The 15348-nt window shown below is 56.5% G+C and overlaps 1 protein-coding gene and 1 long non-coding RNA gene across 2 annotated transcripts; one reads left to right on the top strand and one right to left on the bottom strand.

Annotated features, from left to right (window-relative positions):
• Window positions 1-1267: 1267 nt before the first annotated feature.
• Window positions 1268-6233, bottom strand: CA11 (carbonic anhydrase 11). The gene is given in 9 exon segments (XM_031963448.1): window positions 1268-1450; window positions 1722-1735; window positions 1738-1872; window positions 1997-2069; window positions 3820-3915; window positions 4092-4277; window positions 4709-4851; window positions 5689-5763; window positions 6114-6233. Coding segments are annotated over 9 exon segments (966 nt in total). The 5' UTR covers window positions 6181-6233; the 3' UTR covers window positions 1268-1273.
• Window positions 6234-8913: 2680 nt separating this feature from the next.
• Window positions 8914-9791, top strand: LOC116422147. Its single transcript, XR_004232710.1, has 2 exons — window positions 8914-9290; window positions 9532-9791. It is a non-coding gene; the product is annotated as an uncharacterized LOC116422147 (long non-coding RNA).
• Window positions 9792-15348: the final 5557 nt, after the last annotated feature.

Raw genomic sequence — 15348 nt, 5'->3', positions numbered from 1 at the left:
GTCTGTCGGAGTGTGCAACGGGGATGGAGGCTGGCCGAGGAGCAGGCGGAGCCAAAGGCGCAGCAAACTTCTTTGGATGCAAAAGAAAAAAAAGCAGGCTGGGGGAGGGAGCGGGGTGTGGATTGGTGCAGGCCCCGCGGCGGCCTCTCCGCCTGCCCCCACCCCGCTCGCCCCTCCCTCTCCCGGCCTGGCCTCGCCTCGTGCCTCGTGGCTCCTCCTCCCCTCCCGCCCGCCCTGCCTTCCCGAGCTCTATTTTCTCCGGCCAATCAGGGTGCGGGCTGGGGAAATGACCGACCAATGGGGATGCTCCTGCCTCGAGCCTGCTCCCTGGCTCGTTTTCATTCCCCCCCCAGCGCGTGGCGGGGAGGGAGCGGGGCGGAGCCCTGACCTAGATTCCTCCAATGAGGATGGGCGCTGTGACCCAGATGGGGACAACGGGGCGGGGCGGGAGGTGGGGTGGGGGGGAGCACGTGGCCCTGCGCGTGCCACCCGCCAAATCCTGAGGACTGGAGGGAGGTTGCAATTTGTGAGAGGCGGGGGAGTTGTTAAAGGGGCCGTGGCCAGGTGGGGGAGCGGAGCCCCAAAGCCTTCGGCTCCCGGAGAGGGTTGCGTCATCCTTCTGCCGTTCCTCATATACCCCTTTCCCCAAGCCCTCGGACCCCAGCTTCTCCGATACACAAGAACGTGTTCTGTCTCTTTAATAGATTTAGCTTTGGCGGGGCGGGGGAGGAGCAGGTCCTCTTCTCAGCGGGTCACCGTCCACTGCAAGAGAAAAGGGGGAGGAGGGGTTAGGTCCGGGCAGACTGGGGCCGACCGCGAAATCGGGAGGGGGTACTGGCTTGTGCCCCTGGGCTGGATCGGGCACAGAACTAACCCGGTCCCGAGTGCTCGGGAGGTACATTGTCTATTACGGTGAGGAGGTGGGACTTCTCCCCGCGGAGGGGGAAGCGTGTCCTGAGCGGACTGTGCCGAGTCTCTTTGGAAGGGGAGAATGTCGGGAGCAGCTGCTGATCGTCCCTGCACTCCCTGGGGGGAAGGTCTCCCGGGACGTCCTGACTCTAAGGGGCCGATCTTGAGTCGGGGCACCAATGCCAGGGTCCCCCAGACCTCAGGCTGGTCCCAGAATGGGTGAAAGAGAAAGGAACTACAAATCCCAGGAGGGCGCGCGGCTCCCTCATTCAGCCCCGCGGCCTCTTGGGACTTGTAGTTTCTCATCGCGCTTTCTAGCCCTGGGTTTGGGAGAGAAGGGGGAGGGGGGCCGCGGCTCGTGGGTCTAGGGCGTACCGTGCAGTCGGTAGTTGGGGCCCCGACAGCGCCTCTCCGGGTGCCGCGGGTCCCGGTTCCCACGGAGAGCGCGATGGGCCAGGGGCTGCAGGGGCCGCCCATTGCCGCTGAGGCTCTGGAAGATTTGGGACGGCGGGTTCTGGCTCAGGAGCCTCAAAGAGTGCATCTAGGACAGAGGGAAACTCAGTGCGGAAGGCGAGAGCTAGAGGGTGCCGAGAGGGCTCAGTCAGAGCTCGAGGAAAAGGGAAGTCCGGGGAGGCCCAGAACGTCCAGCAGCAAGTGGCCAGGCCGGGCCCGGCCCGGGTTAGAGGCAAAGCTCAAGTCCCCCCAAGTCCAACCGATTACGTAGGGGGCCCCCTCCCCCATTGCTGAGGACCGAGGAGGGAGGACGGAGGAGGGAGAGGGAGGACGGAGGAGGAGGAAGAGGAGGGAGCCACCTGCAGGGAGGTGACAGGGCGCGGTCGATGAGAATCCAGGTGACGGTCTCCGAGCAGGGCGGGGTGCTCAGGGAGCCCTGGTAGGTGATAAAGCCGAAAGATTCCGGGAACAGCTGCTCCAGGTTCAGGTCCTGCACGAAGTAGGCATCGTCTGCCAGAGAGGCCCCGTGGGGATGAGAAGGAGCCCAGCTGGGCTGGCCCCATTTCTCAGCACTCCCAGCGGGAAGCCCGAGTCCCGCCCCGGCCCCAGGCAGGCTCTGGAAACGGCCACTCACTTTTGTAGGAGATCCTGGTGATGGTGTCTCGATTAAGGAGACGGCTCAGGAAGGGGTTGGAATTGGCAGCGACCTGGATGGGATGCCGAGGATGAGAAGGACCGGAAGGCAGAGACTGGCAATAGAGGCCAGGCCAGACCTAGCAGGAAGGCCTCCTGCCGGCCCCACCCCCAGTCATGGGCCCCTGCCAGCAAGCAAAGGGTCAGAGAAGCATCCAGGAAGCTTTCAAGGCCTTTGGGGGGCCCCGAGCTCTGCCTCCTACTTCCTGGGGTCCCACCCCAAGTCTTTCCCCCTCTGGGCTCGTTTCTGAGTCTGTATGACAAGGGGGGTGGATTACACGGCTGCCAAGGTCCCTTCTGGCTCTAAACCCTTAGGTTGGAATTTCTAGCCTCTGCTTGGGGCCTCCCCTCCCCACCCCCCCACCCCTGCAGGAACATCTCTCTGGGAGGGGAAGGCTTTCTGCACCCCACACTGGGGTCTCTCCCTCTTTCAGCCTTTAAATCCTCCTGCTGCCCCATTCCCATGAGCCGTCTCTTGCTTGGGCTAAACCTTCAAACCACGGTACTGGGTACTAAGGGGTCCAGTGGGAGGAGGCCAGGGCCTCTGGCTGGGTGCTAAGTAGGGGAAGGGGGGGTTGGGGGATGGGACCAGGGCCTCTGAGTGGAGGCAGGGGGTAAGGGGGGAGACCAGGGCTTTGGGCAGGGTGCTGGACATCGAGGGCATAGAGGAGCAGGGCGGCCACCTAAGACTTCAGATAGAATGGATTCCTAACAGATCTTGGCCCAACCAAGCGATTGCTCGGCTCAAACCCTCGTTCACAGGCCCCTTCTGCTTCCTGACTCAAGTTCATTCTCTCCTATGGGGGTAACAATATTATAGTAACCATAGTTGGGATTTATATGGCATTGATACCTGGGGGATTGTGCTAATTGCTTCACAGTCATTATCTCTTCTGATTCTCACAACAGCCCTGGGGGAGGGACTGCTTTTCTTATTCCCATTTTACTTATGAGAATACTGACCCAGAGACGATATGACTGGCCCAGGATGTCCCAGCTAGAAAGTGTGAAGCTGGTTCCGAATTCAAGTGTGGCGGCCTGAGCCACCCAGACTTCCACTGGGCCACCTAGGACTTGCCCACGAAGGGCTCCCCGGTGGCTGCAGCCTGAACTCGGCTAAGCCTTGGCCATCCCTTCTATGCTCGAGTCCCCTTGGATGGCTCTTGCCCAGCCCCTGCAGCTGGGCTCTTGAGCCTCTGAGGCTTCGCTTGGAGCCTTCTCAGTATCTAATGCGGCTGCCCCTTCCTCAGGACCCCTTCCTCAGTCTGCAAAGCTCCGCCTTTGCAGCTTCTTCAAAGACCACCCCTGGGTTCCTGCCGTTGCTGTGCCCAGAACCCAGCACAGCCTGCTCTTCCCCTGCCGCCTGATGGATGCAGGACGTCTTCCAAGGTGCATTTAAATCCAGAACGGAGGAGATGCGCCGAGAAGGGCTGGGCTATGTGGCCTTGGGGAGGGCCCGCCTCTCCAAGGAAGAGTCGGGAGTGGGGTACGGGGGAAGGGGATGTCTCCGAGGGGACCCCGGCCCAATCTCCAGGCCTCCCAGCCCCGCGTTCCCACAGCCCCTCCCCCGCCTGCACCATTTCCTACGGGCCTCAGGTCACAGACCGGGTGCCCCTTCTTCTCCTTCAGGCATCTCCTCCTTAGGGTCCCGCAGGGATCCTTCTCCCAGCTTCCTCTGCCCACAGTCTCTGCCCTTCGAGGACCCATGAGTCTCTCCGCCAGCCCCTTGGCCCCCCACACACACACGCGGGTGTCTGAACTCACGTTCACGAAAAGCGCCAGGACAGCCAGTCCATTGGGCCCCCGGGAGGCTGCGCTTAGGTTCCCATAGAGCTCTTGGTTAAAGTGGATTAGCTGCACCTGGAGGGAGGGAGGCGTGAGAGGGACAGGCAGGGAAGGGGGCAGCGTTGGGGGCGGGGCTCCAGGTGGGGGGGAGGGGGAGTGCCGGGATGGGGTTGGCGCAGGCTGAGGGGGGGTCAGGGGACATCGAGGCCAAAGGAGGGCCAGGCCCTGCTGGGCACAAACGGAGCCGTCACCTCCGCTGAGAAGCTCTCGTGGTTGATCTGATGCTCGGAACCGGCCCCATCGCGCGCCCCAAAGAGCAGCCGGAGCTCGCTGAGCCGGTGGCTGTAGAGCAGGGGCCCCCCGGACACGTTGACCACAGGCCTAGAGGCCGGCAGGAAGGAGACGTGGCGTCCAGTGTTGTACAGAGTCCCGCGAAGCTGAGGTGAAGAGAGCTGGTCAGCGGGCCCCGGGCCCAGAACTCCTCCACCACCGGCGCCCAGCTTTGGATGTCCCCCAGGGCCCCGCCCCCTCCATCAACAGGCCCAGCTCCAGCTGCCCCCCCGCAGGGCCCCGCCCCCTCCACCACCGGCGCCCAGCTCTGGATGTCTCCCCCATGGCCCGCCCCCACCACCGGCGCCCAGCTCTGGATGTCTCCCCCCATGGCCCCGCCCCCTCCCACCGGCATCCTCAGCCAGGCTTGCAGACCCCACTTTCGGGCCGGCCCCAGGCGGGCAGGCTCCAGGATGCCTCCCCCAGGCCCGGGGTCTGGGACCCATCAGGCAGGAGGCAGAGACTTCTCCCAGAGTCACCAGGAAACCAGAGCCGGGCGGAGGGGACACTTGGGCCCGCGAGGGCCGGGCCTCCTTACCTTCTCCCCGCCGGTGCTGAGCCGCAGGGGAGGCAGGAAGGGGTCGTAGAGCACCCTCTTCAGCTCCACGTCCACGGGGCTCTGGCGCTTCCCCACCGCACACAGGCTCCAGGCCGCGTTCACCAGGCCCCAGAAGGGCGGCCCTGGGGGTGAGGGAGGGGGCGGGAGAACCAAGGGATGTCCGATTCTTTGAGGGGTAGGGGCTGGGGGAGGGGACCCTGGGTCCTTGTCGCTCAGGAGCGGAAGGAGGGGATCCTTGAGCTCCTGAGAGTTTGTCAGGCCCCTTTATTCCGCCCCTCCCCCATCTCCCCTCCCCCACCCGAGTCACCCAGCAAGAAAACTACAGCTCCCAGCAGGCGTCTCGGAAGCTGGCGCGTCTCCCGGCTGCTCCTCGGCCCCGGTGCCTTATGGGGCTCGTAGTTTCCTTGGCCTGACGGCAGACCGTTTGGAGGGTCGGGGGACCGCGGGGGCCGAGGGGGAGGGGTGGAGAGCTGGGTCCCCGGGAATGGAGCCTGGGAGCGAGGCTGGCGCGTCGCCCGCCCCCGCCTTGGCTTCCACTCTCGCCCACTCACTACTTCAGATGCGCATCTCTAATGGCTCCTTCTCGGGGAGCTGGGGGAAGGGCTGCGGGGGGCCCGGGAGGGACCCGGGGGTACGAGCCAGGGCCTTCGGAAGGAGGGGACGCCTGGGTCCCCGGGAGGAAAAGGGGCCTGGGAGGGGGGGCGGGCGCCCTGGGGGAGGGGCGCGAAGGCTGGGGGAAGAGTGGGCTAGATCTCCGACGGGGGAAGGCGGTCGGAGCAGCCCCGGAGTCCCGAGGGGCTGGGGAAGGGGGCGCCTGGGGCGGGGCTCTTGGGGGGAGGTTGCAGCCCGGGGAAGGAAGCTCTCCGGGGACCTCGGAGAGGATGCCTTCGGATCCCAGAGGGGGCGGGTCTGCGGGGTGGGGGCGGGGAGCGCGCCGCGGGGTCCCACGCTGGGGGCACCTGGGACGAAGCTTCCCTGGAGATTATCTTTGTACGTCCACCAGTCCTCGGGGGCAGGCGCCGGGCCGATGTGAGCTGGGAGGGGAGGGGGCAGTGGGCAGGACGAAAGCCCTCCCCCTCCTCTCCGCCCCCTCCCCTCCCAGCCGCAGCTCGCCTGGGCCGTCCCAGGGGCTTGCCTTCCCCTCCTCTGTCTTCTCTTTCCCTGTGTCTGTGGCTTTCTGCCTCTCGGGCTCCAGCCTCGGAGAGATCCCTCCGGGCCTCCAGCCTCCCCGCCTCCGCCCCCGGCCGGTGTCTCTCCCGGGGAGGTCTGGGAGTTCTCAGAAATCCTCTGCGGGGAATCTGTGCGGAGCCTTTCCGAACTCCCCGTGAGCCCACGGAGGGGAGAGGAGTCCCCCGTCCTGCGCTCCCCATCCCAGGACGCTTACCTGCGGCCCCTAAGGCCGCCCCGAGGAGCAGGGCCCGCGGAGGGCTGAGGCGGACCGGGCCCCCCATCGCTCCGGCGGCGCACACGTCCAGGCAGCCGGGCCCCCCGCCCCTGCTTCCCCGCCCCGGCCTCCTCTGCCTCTGCCGCTCTTCAGTGGGAGACAATCTTCCAACACACCCCTTCTCCCCCCTCCCCACCCCCGCCACGGGCCGGAGTCTCCGGGTACCCCAACAGCGGAGGGGGCTCTTCCCCCTGCTCTGAGCCTGCCCCTTCCCCTTCCCTGTCTTTCCTGCCTTTATTCAGCCTCTCGCCTTCTTTTCTCCCGGGCTCTTCCGTCTCTCTCTCTCTGTAACTGCCTTCCCCTCCTCTGTCTTCTCTTTCCCTGTTCGGCTTCCTGCCCTCTCTTCCTCCCTTCCGTCTGATCGGTCCTTTCTTCCTCAGTTCCTCCTTTCCAACCTCTCAATTCCTTCCTCCTTCCTCCTCTCTTTCCCTCTCTCCCTCTTCTTCCTCCCTCTCCTCTCCCTCTTCTTCTCCTTTTCCCCTGTCTCCGTATGTCCCCTTCCCCTCCCTACCCCGTTTTCCTGCCTCTTCCCCCTCCTCTTTCCTCGCCTCAAATTTTCCCTCCCTGTTCTCTCTCCCACCCACTCCTCCCTCTCCTTCTTTCCTTCCCCTCTGCCTCCCTTCCCCCCGCTCTCCCTTTCCTCCTCCCCTCCTGTTCCTCTCCATTTCTTGCCTCCTCCTTCCTTCTTCTTGGTCCCTCTTGGTTGGTGGGGCAGTCGAGGAATCGACCAGGAAGGAGGGCCCTGTTCAACCTGCCCTGGGGGCCAAGAACCCTGGGGCCCATCCTGGGAGCCAATCCTGAAGGGAGAGAGGAGGAGGGGGGCCTAAAGGCGGAGAACAGTTGGCGGCCGCCCCCAACACCTCCCCCAAAACCCCTGGATGTCAAAGGCAGCACCAGGGCCTTAATAACCTCCTCCTCCACCTATGGGGGCCAAGGGAGCGTTCTCTGGAGGGAGAATCTCTCAGGGAGGAACAACCGCCAGAGGGAAGGGAGCCAGGAAAAACGTTGGGGGGGGGGGGCCCAGGCCCTGGCAGAGAGAAGAAGGCTGGGAAAGGAAGGGGGCAAGAGGGAAAAGGCAACAAAGTGGTAGCAAAGGAAGAGAGGAGAGGGAAGAAGAGCTTTAACAGGGCCTTGACGACCAAGAAGCCCATTAAATTAAAGTAGGGGGGGGGTTGTGGAACAAGAGAGGCAAAGGCATTTCCTTTGGAGGAAGGCTAAGGGAGCAGTGGGAGACTTCCTGGCAGGGACAAGGGACCTACCAGGCGGGAAGAATTAGATTTAAACCCTTCTTGTGGGGGCAAGGGCTTAGGACAGCATCCGGGGATGGAAGAAAGGGTTCCGGCGCTGGGGTGGCCAGGACCTGCCTCAGTTGGGGAGACAGGGAAGGTTTGGGAGCAGCGGGAATCAAAGCACAAAAGGTAGCCAGGTTGGGCAAAAGAAGGAAAGGGGCTGATATTGAGGCTGAACATGTGGTCCTTGATCTGGGGAAAGGGGCCCTGAGTATGGGGGGGAGGGGGTCCGTGGTCGAGCCCGTTTTGGCACTTAATGGTGGGGCGGGTGGGGGGAGCCCTCCCTTCCCCTACCCCAGGCGGGAGGTGAGCAGGACCTGCACCAGGCCGGTGAATGAATAAAAAGCATTTATTAATCCCTTACTATGTGCAAAGCCCTGTACTGGAAACAAACGGAAAGCCTTCCAAGAGCTTACATTCTGCACCTCCTGGGACTTTTCCCTGAAGAAAAGGCTTCACGTGCTGCTTCCTTGGGGTTGGGGCGTCATTGTCGAGGTCCTGCTTCTGGGGTTGAGGGAACGAGGGCGCCAAGGTCTTTAGGGCACGACTCCCTCTCCGCTGGAGCCAATCAATAAGCATTCATTAAATGCCTGCTGTATGCCAGGTGCTGTGGGATACAAAAAGACACGGAACCAGGGCCTGGGAGGGGCTCCCAGCCTTGGGCGCTGGGGAAAACGGGGAAACATTGAGGTGGAAAGGAAAGGGCTCCTCCTGCACGGTGATGGACGGACGGGAGGCGGGGGCTGCTGGTTTGAGGGGCACCGGATTCTGTGGCCACTTGGAAGTCCTGCGGGGTCTGGGTGGAGTTGGGGGTCTCAGCGCCTCCTGATTGTCCCTGAGGAACCTGACGCTCCCGGAGGCTGCCTTGGAGACTGTATGATTGCACGGAAAGACAAGAAAAAAAGAGGAGTCTGGGAGCCCAGGGGGCCTCCAGACAGAGGGGCAGGGAGGAAGGGATCGGGTGGAAAGTCTGCGGGGAAAGTGGGGGAAAGGTACAGGGAGGGGAGGGGGAGGCTGGAAACCGGAGAGCCGAGCAGGCCTGCGCCGGGCTCCAGCTGTCGATTTCATGGCCATCAGTCTCGGGCACTGGGAACAAGGTCGGGGTCAGGCAGAAACACATGGACCAGTCCTTCTTTCCCTTGGCAGGCAGGTTCCGTGGTCCCTCCCACCCTCCCCTCCCCCAGGCCTCCCAGCCCGCTCCCAGCAGCCGGCCTAGCCCTGGGGGCACATGGGCTCGGAGCCCCTGGGCCTGGGCTGCAGCCCCAGTCTCGTGGCAGCCAGCGGAGTCTGAGGCCCCGCCGTGGAGAGGACCCTGGACTCCTTCTCCCAGCCCCCCTTGCAAAGTCTCGCAGCCCCGCCCCAGGACCTGGTCAGGGGGATTTGTTGAGAAAGCAATGAGAAGACCTCGGGGTCCAGAGCCAGCGGTGGGGGGGGGGGGGGGGAAAGGGGGGGCGATGGTCTTACCATCCTCCCTTGGCCAGACCGGATCCGAGCGCTGGGGCCCTTCTGGCCCAATGGCCTGAGAAGGACAGTCCCAGAAGGCTGGCCAGCCTGGGGAAGGGCCGGGAACTCCCAGCAAGCAGTAGCATCTGTTGACGTTGCCTGGAGAAGAAATGGGCTCCCCGGGAAACCTAATTGTCTTTGATCTGTTTGACCCCAGAGCACAGAACCTGAAGATAAAAAAGGGAAAGTGGGCAGGAGAGCTGGAGGCCTTGGGAAAGGGAGAGAAAGCGCCCCTTCCCACCTCCAAGCAGAGTTGCCTGGATTGAAGTGAAAGCTCATTCGTAGCCTGAAGGTTGAAACTGCCTGGGGAGGATTTCTTTCAGAGGTGAGAACTTCCTTTAATTGGATCAAGAAGGGAAAGATAAGATTGTCCAACCCGCTCCGGGAGCTTTAGAGACTTGTAACCTTGGAATCAGTCAGCTCCAAGCAATGCAGGACTCAGGAGTGTCTTGACCATGGGCCCTGCACCTGCAACATAGGGAAAAGTGTGTGTGTATGTGGGGGGGTGGGGGGGGTGGGGGTGGAGTGGGGGGAGGGTTACATTACTCCCCTCCCACATATTACAGCATATTATTGAAGAGACAAAATCCGTCAGAGAGAACTCTGAGGACAGTCACAGAAAGCCCCCACCCTGGACCTTCCAGAAGTGTCACCCTGCACACCACTTACTGTGGACTCAAGAAAGGGGTTTCACCAAGTGGGAGTCTTCAGTCAAATGTATTTTCTATAATCAGAGCCCATTTTCCCACAGGCCTGTATATACTTGCGGTAGAGTGTGCCCCAGACAATTTTTAGGGATGTTATAACCTAAAAACTGGGGGGGGGGTCATCAAAACTCCCAAAACCTCGAGTTTACCATCTGAAAGCTGAGGAGGAGCAGATCCTGTCGGATAATTTTTTAATATTTTTTTTTTCAAAAAAATTACAAAGATAGTTTTCAGCCTTCATCCTTGTGAAATCTTGTGTTGCAACTTTTTCTCCCTCCTTCCCCCCTACTCTCTCCTCCCAGACAGCCAGTAATCCAATATAGGCTAAACTTGTGCAATTCTTCTATACGTATTTCCACATTTATCATGTTACACAAGAAAAATCAAATCGAAAAGTTTAAAAAATGAGAAAGAAAATAAAAATTCAAGCAAATTACAATAAAAAGAGTGAAAATGCTATGTTGTGAACTGTAATATTTTTCTCTAAAATGTAATGTTCTCTTGTTGGAGTTTTCTTGGGGTTCTCTGGGAGCAGTCTTCCTTTAATCACCCCAAATGCAGCCAGGTGTTAAAGTCCAAATCCTTTATTGCCTCTTTCAAAGTCTTGTCTCCTTCTCTTGGGGCTCAGTTAGTTTTTCTGGAGGCCTTCCGGATCTTGGTTTCAGTGGAGAAGGGAAGGAGGACAGCCTGCCACCACTTCTCTGGTCTTATTCTGTCTCAGCCTCCGAGAGCTTCTAGTGTGCTTGTCCTTCTGGTCCTGAGAGCTTCTTGCTTACATGTTCCACACTGAGTATACACCAACCATTATATCACTAGGAAACCATTATTTGTTGTAGGATTAAATCAATGCTAAACTAGATTTAACCATTGTCTCCTCAGTTCCACTCAGTACCTTGTTTCAAGTTCTGGCCCATGACATCTCCTTGTAGGATTAAATCAATCATACTGAACCAGGCTAAATTAGATAACTATTGTCTATCAATTCCACTGACTTAGAACCTTGTAGGAATCCTTTGTTTCAAGTTCAGAGTTCTGGCCCATAACAGTGATCCACACTCAGTTCCCACAGTCCTCTCTGGGTGCAGATGGCTCTCTCCATCACAGGTCTATTGGAACTGACCCGAATCATTACATTGTTGAAGAGAGCCACGTCCATCAGAATTGATCATTGTATATAATCTTGCTGCTGCTGTGTACAATGATCTCCTAGCACTCAGCATCAGTTCATATAAGTCCCTCCAGGCCTCTCTGGAATCATCCTGCTGGTCATTTCTTACAGAACAATAATATTCCATAACATTCATATACCACAATTTACCCAACCGTTCTCCAATTGATGGGCAGCCACTCAGCTTCCAGTTCCTTGCCACTACAACGAGGGCTGCCACAAACATTACTTCACATGTGGGTCCTTTTCCCTCCTTTATGATCTCTTTGGGATACAAGCCCAGCAGAGACATTGCTGGATCAAAGGGAACACAGTTTTACAGCCCTTTGGGCATGGTTCCAAATTGCTCTCCAGAATGGTTCTGCCAGATAATTTCAATGGAAGTTGAAGAAGCCGGGAGGTTATCCCGAAGTAGTGTAATGGACCACCTGGGTGTAGTATATTTCCTGTCATTGGAACTCCTCCAACAGAGACCAGTCATAGCATCTGTCAGGTAAGTGGTCTGGGAAATTCTGGCCTGGAGATCTCTGCTGTTTCTTTTAACTGACATTCTGAAGATCTGACCTGGACAAAGTCTAGGTCTCATTCTCCGTTCCTTCGGTGAACAGCACAGTCAGCCAATAGTTTGTAGTCAAATTATTTTAAAATTTATTTAATAGCCTTTTATTTACAGGTTATATGTATAGCTAACTTTACAGCTTTGTAGTCAAATTACAGCGTGGCTGACTGTGGCTCGGAGTTCTCTGCCACAGACCGGACACAAATAGTCCCTATTTCCCTCATTTAGGGAACATTTGGGGTGACTTCTCTAGCTTTTTGCAGCTCGCATTTCTTCTGAGCTACTCCAGTTCTGCTTTGCTCAGAAAGGAGCATGGCACCCTCTCCGAGGAGGGCACACCATTCCGGGCGGCCCTGTGTCAGTGTTTCCCATGTCATGCAATCAATTCTAAAGTTCCCAAGAGAGACCTTGAGAGTGTCCTTGATCACTTTTTCTGACCCCTTGTGAGCGATTGCCCTGTGTGAGCTCGCCATAAAATATGTTTTTAACAAGCGTACATTTGGCATTGGAACCACGTGGCCAGTCCAGTGGAGTTGTGCTTCCCTCAGTAGAGCTGGAACTCCGGGCAGCCTAGTTTGAGAAAGGACCTCGGTCACTAAGCATTTATTAAGTACCTCTTATATGCCAGGCAGTGGAGATACAGAAAGAGGCAAAAGACTATCCTTTTTCTCAAAGAATTTACAACCTAAAGGGAAAGACAACATGCAAACAAATGTGGACAAAGCAACTAGATACAGGATACCGAGGAGATGCTTAACAGAGAGAGAGAAGGCACTGGGATTAAGAAGACTTGGGGAAAGCTTCCTTAGAAGGTGGGAGTTTAGTAGTCAGAGTGGAGGAGAGAGTGTTCCAGGCATGGGGGACAGCCCCGAACCCTGAGATGGAGGATCCTGTTTGTGCGGCGGAAGCCAGTGTCATCCCAAAATATATGTTGGGGAGTGAGATGTAAGATGGCTGGAGAAGTAGGAGGGGGTCCATTTCAAAAGAACTTTGAATACTCATGTATTTGCTCATGGACACAATAAGGGGCCACTGGAGTTTCCAGAATAGAGGGGGTAGATATAATCTGACCTGCACTTTAGGAAAAATCGCTTTGGTGGCTGAATGGAGAAAGGCTTGGAGTGGGGAGAAACCTGAGACAGTTACTGCCCTCCCCACCCCCGTGTGACGTGATCAGGGTCTTCCCCAAGGCGAGGGCAGTGTCGGAAGAGGGAAGGGGATGTACTGGGGAGTTAATGCAAAGGTGAAATCTTGGCAACAAGTTGGATGTAGGAGGTGAGACATAATGAGGAGTTGTGAACTGGGAGGATAGTGGTGCCTTCTAAGTAAGAGGGAAGGCAGGATCTGGGGGAGGCGGTGGCGGGTAAGAGGTGAAAAATTGGAACAAGAGGTTTGGCGATTGTTAATGCTGTAAAGTTACCCATGCATATAACCTGTAAATAAAAGGCTATTAAATTTAAAAAAAAAAAAAAAAAAGAGGGAAGGCAGGAAGGAGGGAGGGAGGCTGTAAGGGGAAAGGTGCTGAATTCTGTTTTGGACATGGTGAGTTTAAGATGTCTACTGGACATTTAATTGGGGAAGGAGCTTAACAGAGAGGTTGGGGCAGGAAAGATAGTTTTGAGAATCCTCAGCTTAAAGATGGTAAATAAATCCATGGGAACTGAGGAGACCCCCCCAAGTGAGGTAGTATGGAGGAAGAAGAACAGTCGAGGGCCCAGAAAAGACCCTGAGGGACACTTGGAATCAGAGATTGTGACCTGGAGGAGGATCCAGCAAAGGAGAAAGAGAAGGAGCAGTTAGAGAGGGAAGAGAAGGACTGGTAAAAGTGGTGACCTGAAAACCTTGAGAGAAGAAAGCAGCTTGGCACACAAAGCCTCGGTGACCCTCAAGGAGCCCGCACTGGGTCCGTGTCTCCTTCCTAAAAGCCTATTTCATAGAAGATGGATACAAGGCACGCGCTCACACGGAGGTCAGAAGAAGCGCTACCACCTGGCATGGAGTGCCTGCACCCAAGAAGGCACTGCACCCGAGAAGCCCAGAGAAACCCCAAGGTGTGGACACTGAACACTCTCTCCACCCCAAATGTTCATGGGACTATCTAAGTTAGAGCTTTCCCAGCTCGGATTGGTCTGATCAGCCATACTGACCTTAACCCTGCCAACAATCCTTTGCGCTCACTTCTGGATGATCTCAGCAAAGTCCCAGAATTGTTTCGTAGAATCGTGGTGTTGCTCTGGCCAGTGCAGGTGTGTCTGAGCTCAGGTGAGCGTCTTCTACGTCCATGTTCCGAAGCCCTGCTGTGAAAACCTTGTTGCTGTTACACTTCATTGTCAGGGCGACAACTCACAGTGTGGCCACTTGTGTGGGAACTAAGATCTCCCTGCCCCACCTCAGGTCCCTCCCATTGCAGTGGGGCTGTTTCCCTCACTTTGAAAATATACTTGTTTGCTTTCTCGCTCGCCCATCTTTCTGCTCAGCTCCAGCCGTCCACAGGTTAGAGACTGGTTCTGGGCAGGTGATAACCCGACATAGTCATGTTATTTAGGGTCTCTTCAAGCACAAAGAACAACAAGGTTTAAGACAGGACTCAGGTGGCCTTCCTGTGCAAACCACCACCCCCCCCCCCCCCCCCCCCCCCCCCCAATCTGGAAGAAGGTCTGGATTTCCTTTCCCAGCAGAGAGGTAAAGAGGGGAAGAACTGATATCGGGAGGAATCAGGAAGGATCTTGGGGGAAAAAATGGGGCTAGAGCTGACCCTGAAATGAAGCTAGAGGTTTCTAGAGTGCAGAAATAAGGAAGGGGAGAACACGAGAGGTATCAAGGAAAAGCTCATGTCTCTGAATGATTCATAAGAACAATAAGTCCCACAGGCTGAACCAGAGGGTATGAAGGAGAGGAAGGTATGGTGAGCTGGATTTATAATCTGTTTCTGAAAGACTTTGATGTCAAGCACTGTGCAAAGTGCTGGCAATTCAAAGACAAAAATAGCCGAGGGAGACAACATGCTGATATCTATATACAATCCAGTTACATAGGGAACAACCTGGAAATAATCAACAGAGGGAAGACATAGGAAGAAGATGGAGAAAGGCTTCCCCTTGGTGGCAGGATGTTGGTTGGAACCTGAAGGAGGCTAAGATGAGAAGAAAGAGCATTCCAGATCCTGGAACAAGGAGAACAAATGTTCAGAGCCAAGAGCTGGAACAGGCAGAGGCCAGCGGCGCTAGAACAAAGAGAACAAGGGGAAGATTGGGAAAGTTATGAGGGACTGTGAACACTAGAAGATTTTGAATTTGACCCAGGAGGTGATAAAGAGCTACTGGTGAATAATGAGTAGGGGGAAGGGAGAGGTAACATATGCAATCCAGTACTTTAAGAAAATCACTTTGAATGAACAATTTTTAGATGAAGAAATTGAAACCATTTCTAGTTATGTGAAAAGGTGCTCTAAATCATTATTGATCAGAGAAATGCAAATAAAGACAACTCTGAGGTACCACTACACACCTCTCAGATTGGCTAGAATGACAGGGGAAGATAATGACGAATGTTGGAGGGGATGTGGGAAAATTGGGACACTGATATCTTGTTGGTGGAGTTGTGAACAGATCCAACCCTTCTGGAGAGCAATCTGGAATTATGCCCAAAGGGCTATCAAACTGTGCACACCCTTTGATCCAGCAATGCTACTACTGGGCTTATACCCCAAAGAGATCTTAAAGAAGGGAAAGGGGCCTGTATGTGCAAGAATGTTTGTAGCAGCCTTGTTTGTAGTGGCCAGAAATTGGAAACTGAGTGGATGCCCATCAGAATAAGTTATGGTATATGAAAGTTCTAGAATATTATTGTTCTGTAAAAAAAAAAGACCAGCAGGATGATTTCAGAAAGGCCTGGAGAGACTTACATGAACTGATGCTGAGTGAAATGAGCAGGACTAGGAGAACAATGT

Source organism: Sarcophilus harrisii, chromosome 3 (assembly GCF_902635505.1).
Source record: "Sarcophilus harrisii chromosome 3, mSarHar1.11, whole genome shotgun sequence".
In the NCBI taxonomy this organism is placed as follows: domain Eukaryota; kingdom Metazoa; phylum Chordata; class Mammalia; order Dasyuromorphia; family Dasyuridae; genus Sarcophilus; species Sarcophilus harrisii.
Note: the sequence above shows the minus strand (reverse complement) of the source record. Positions and strands in the feature narration are given on the sequence as shown.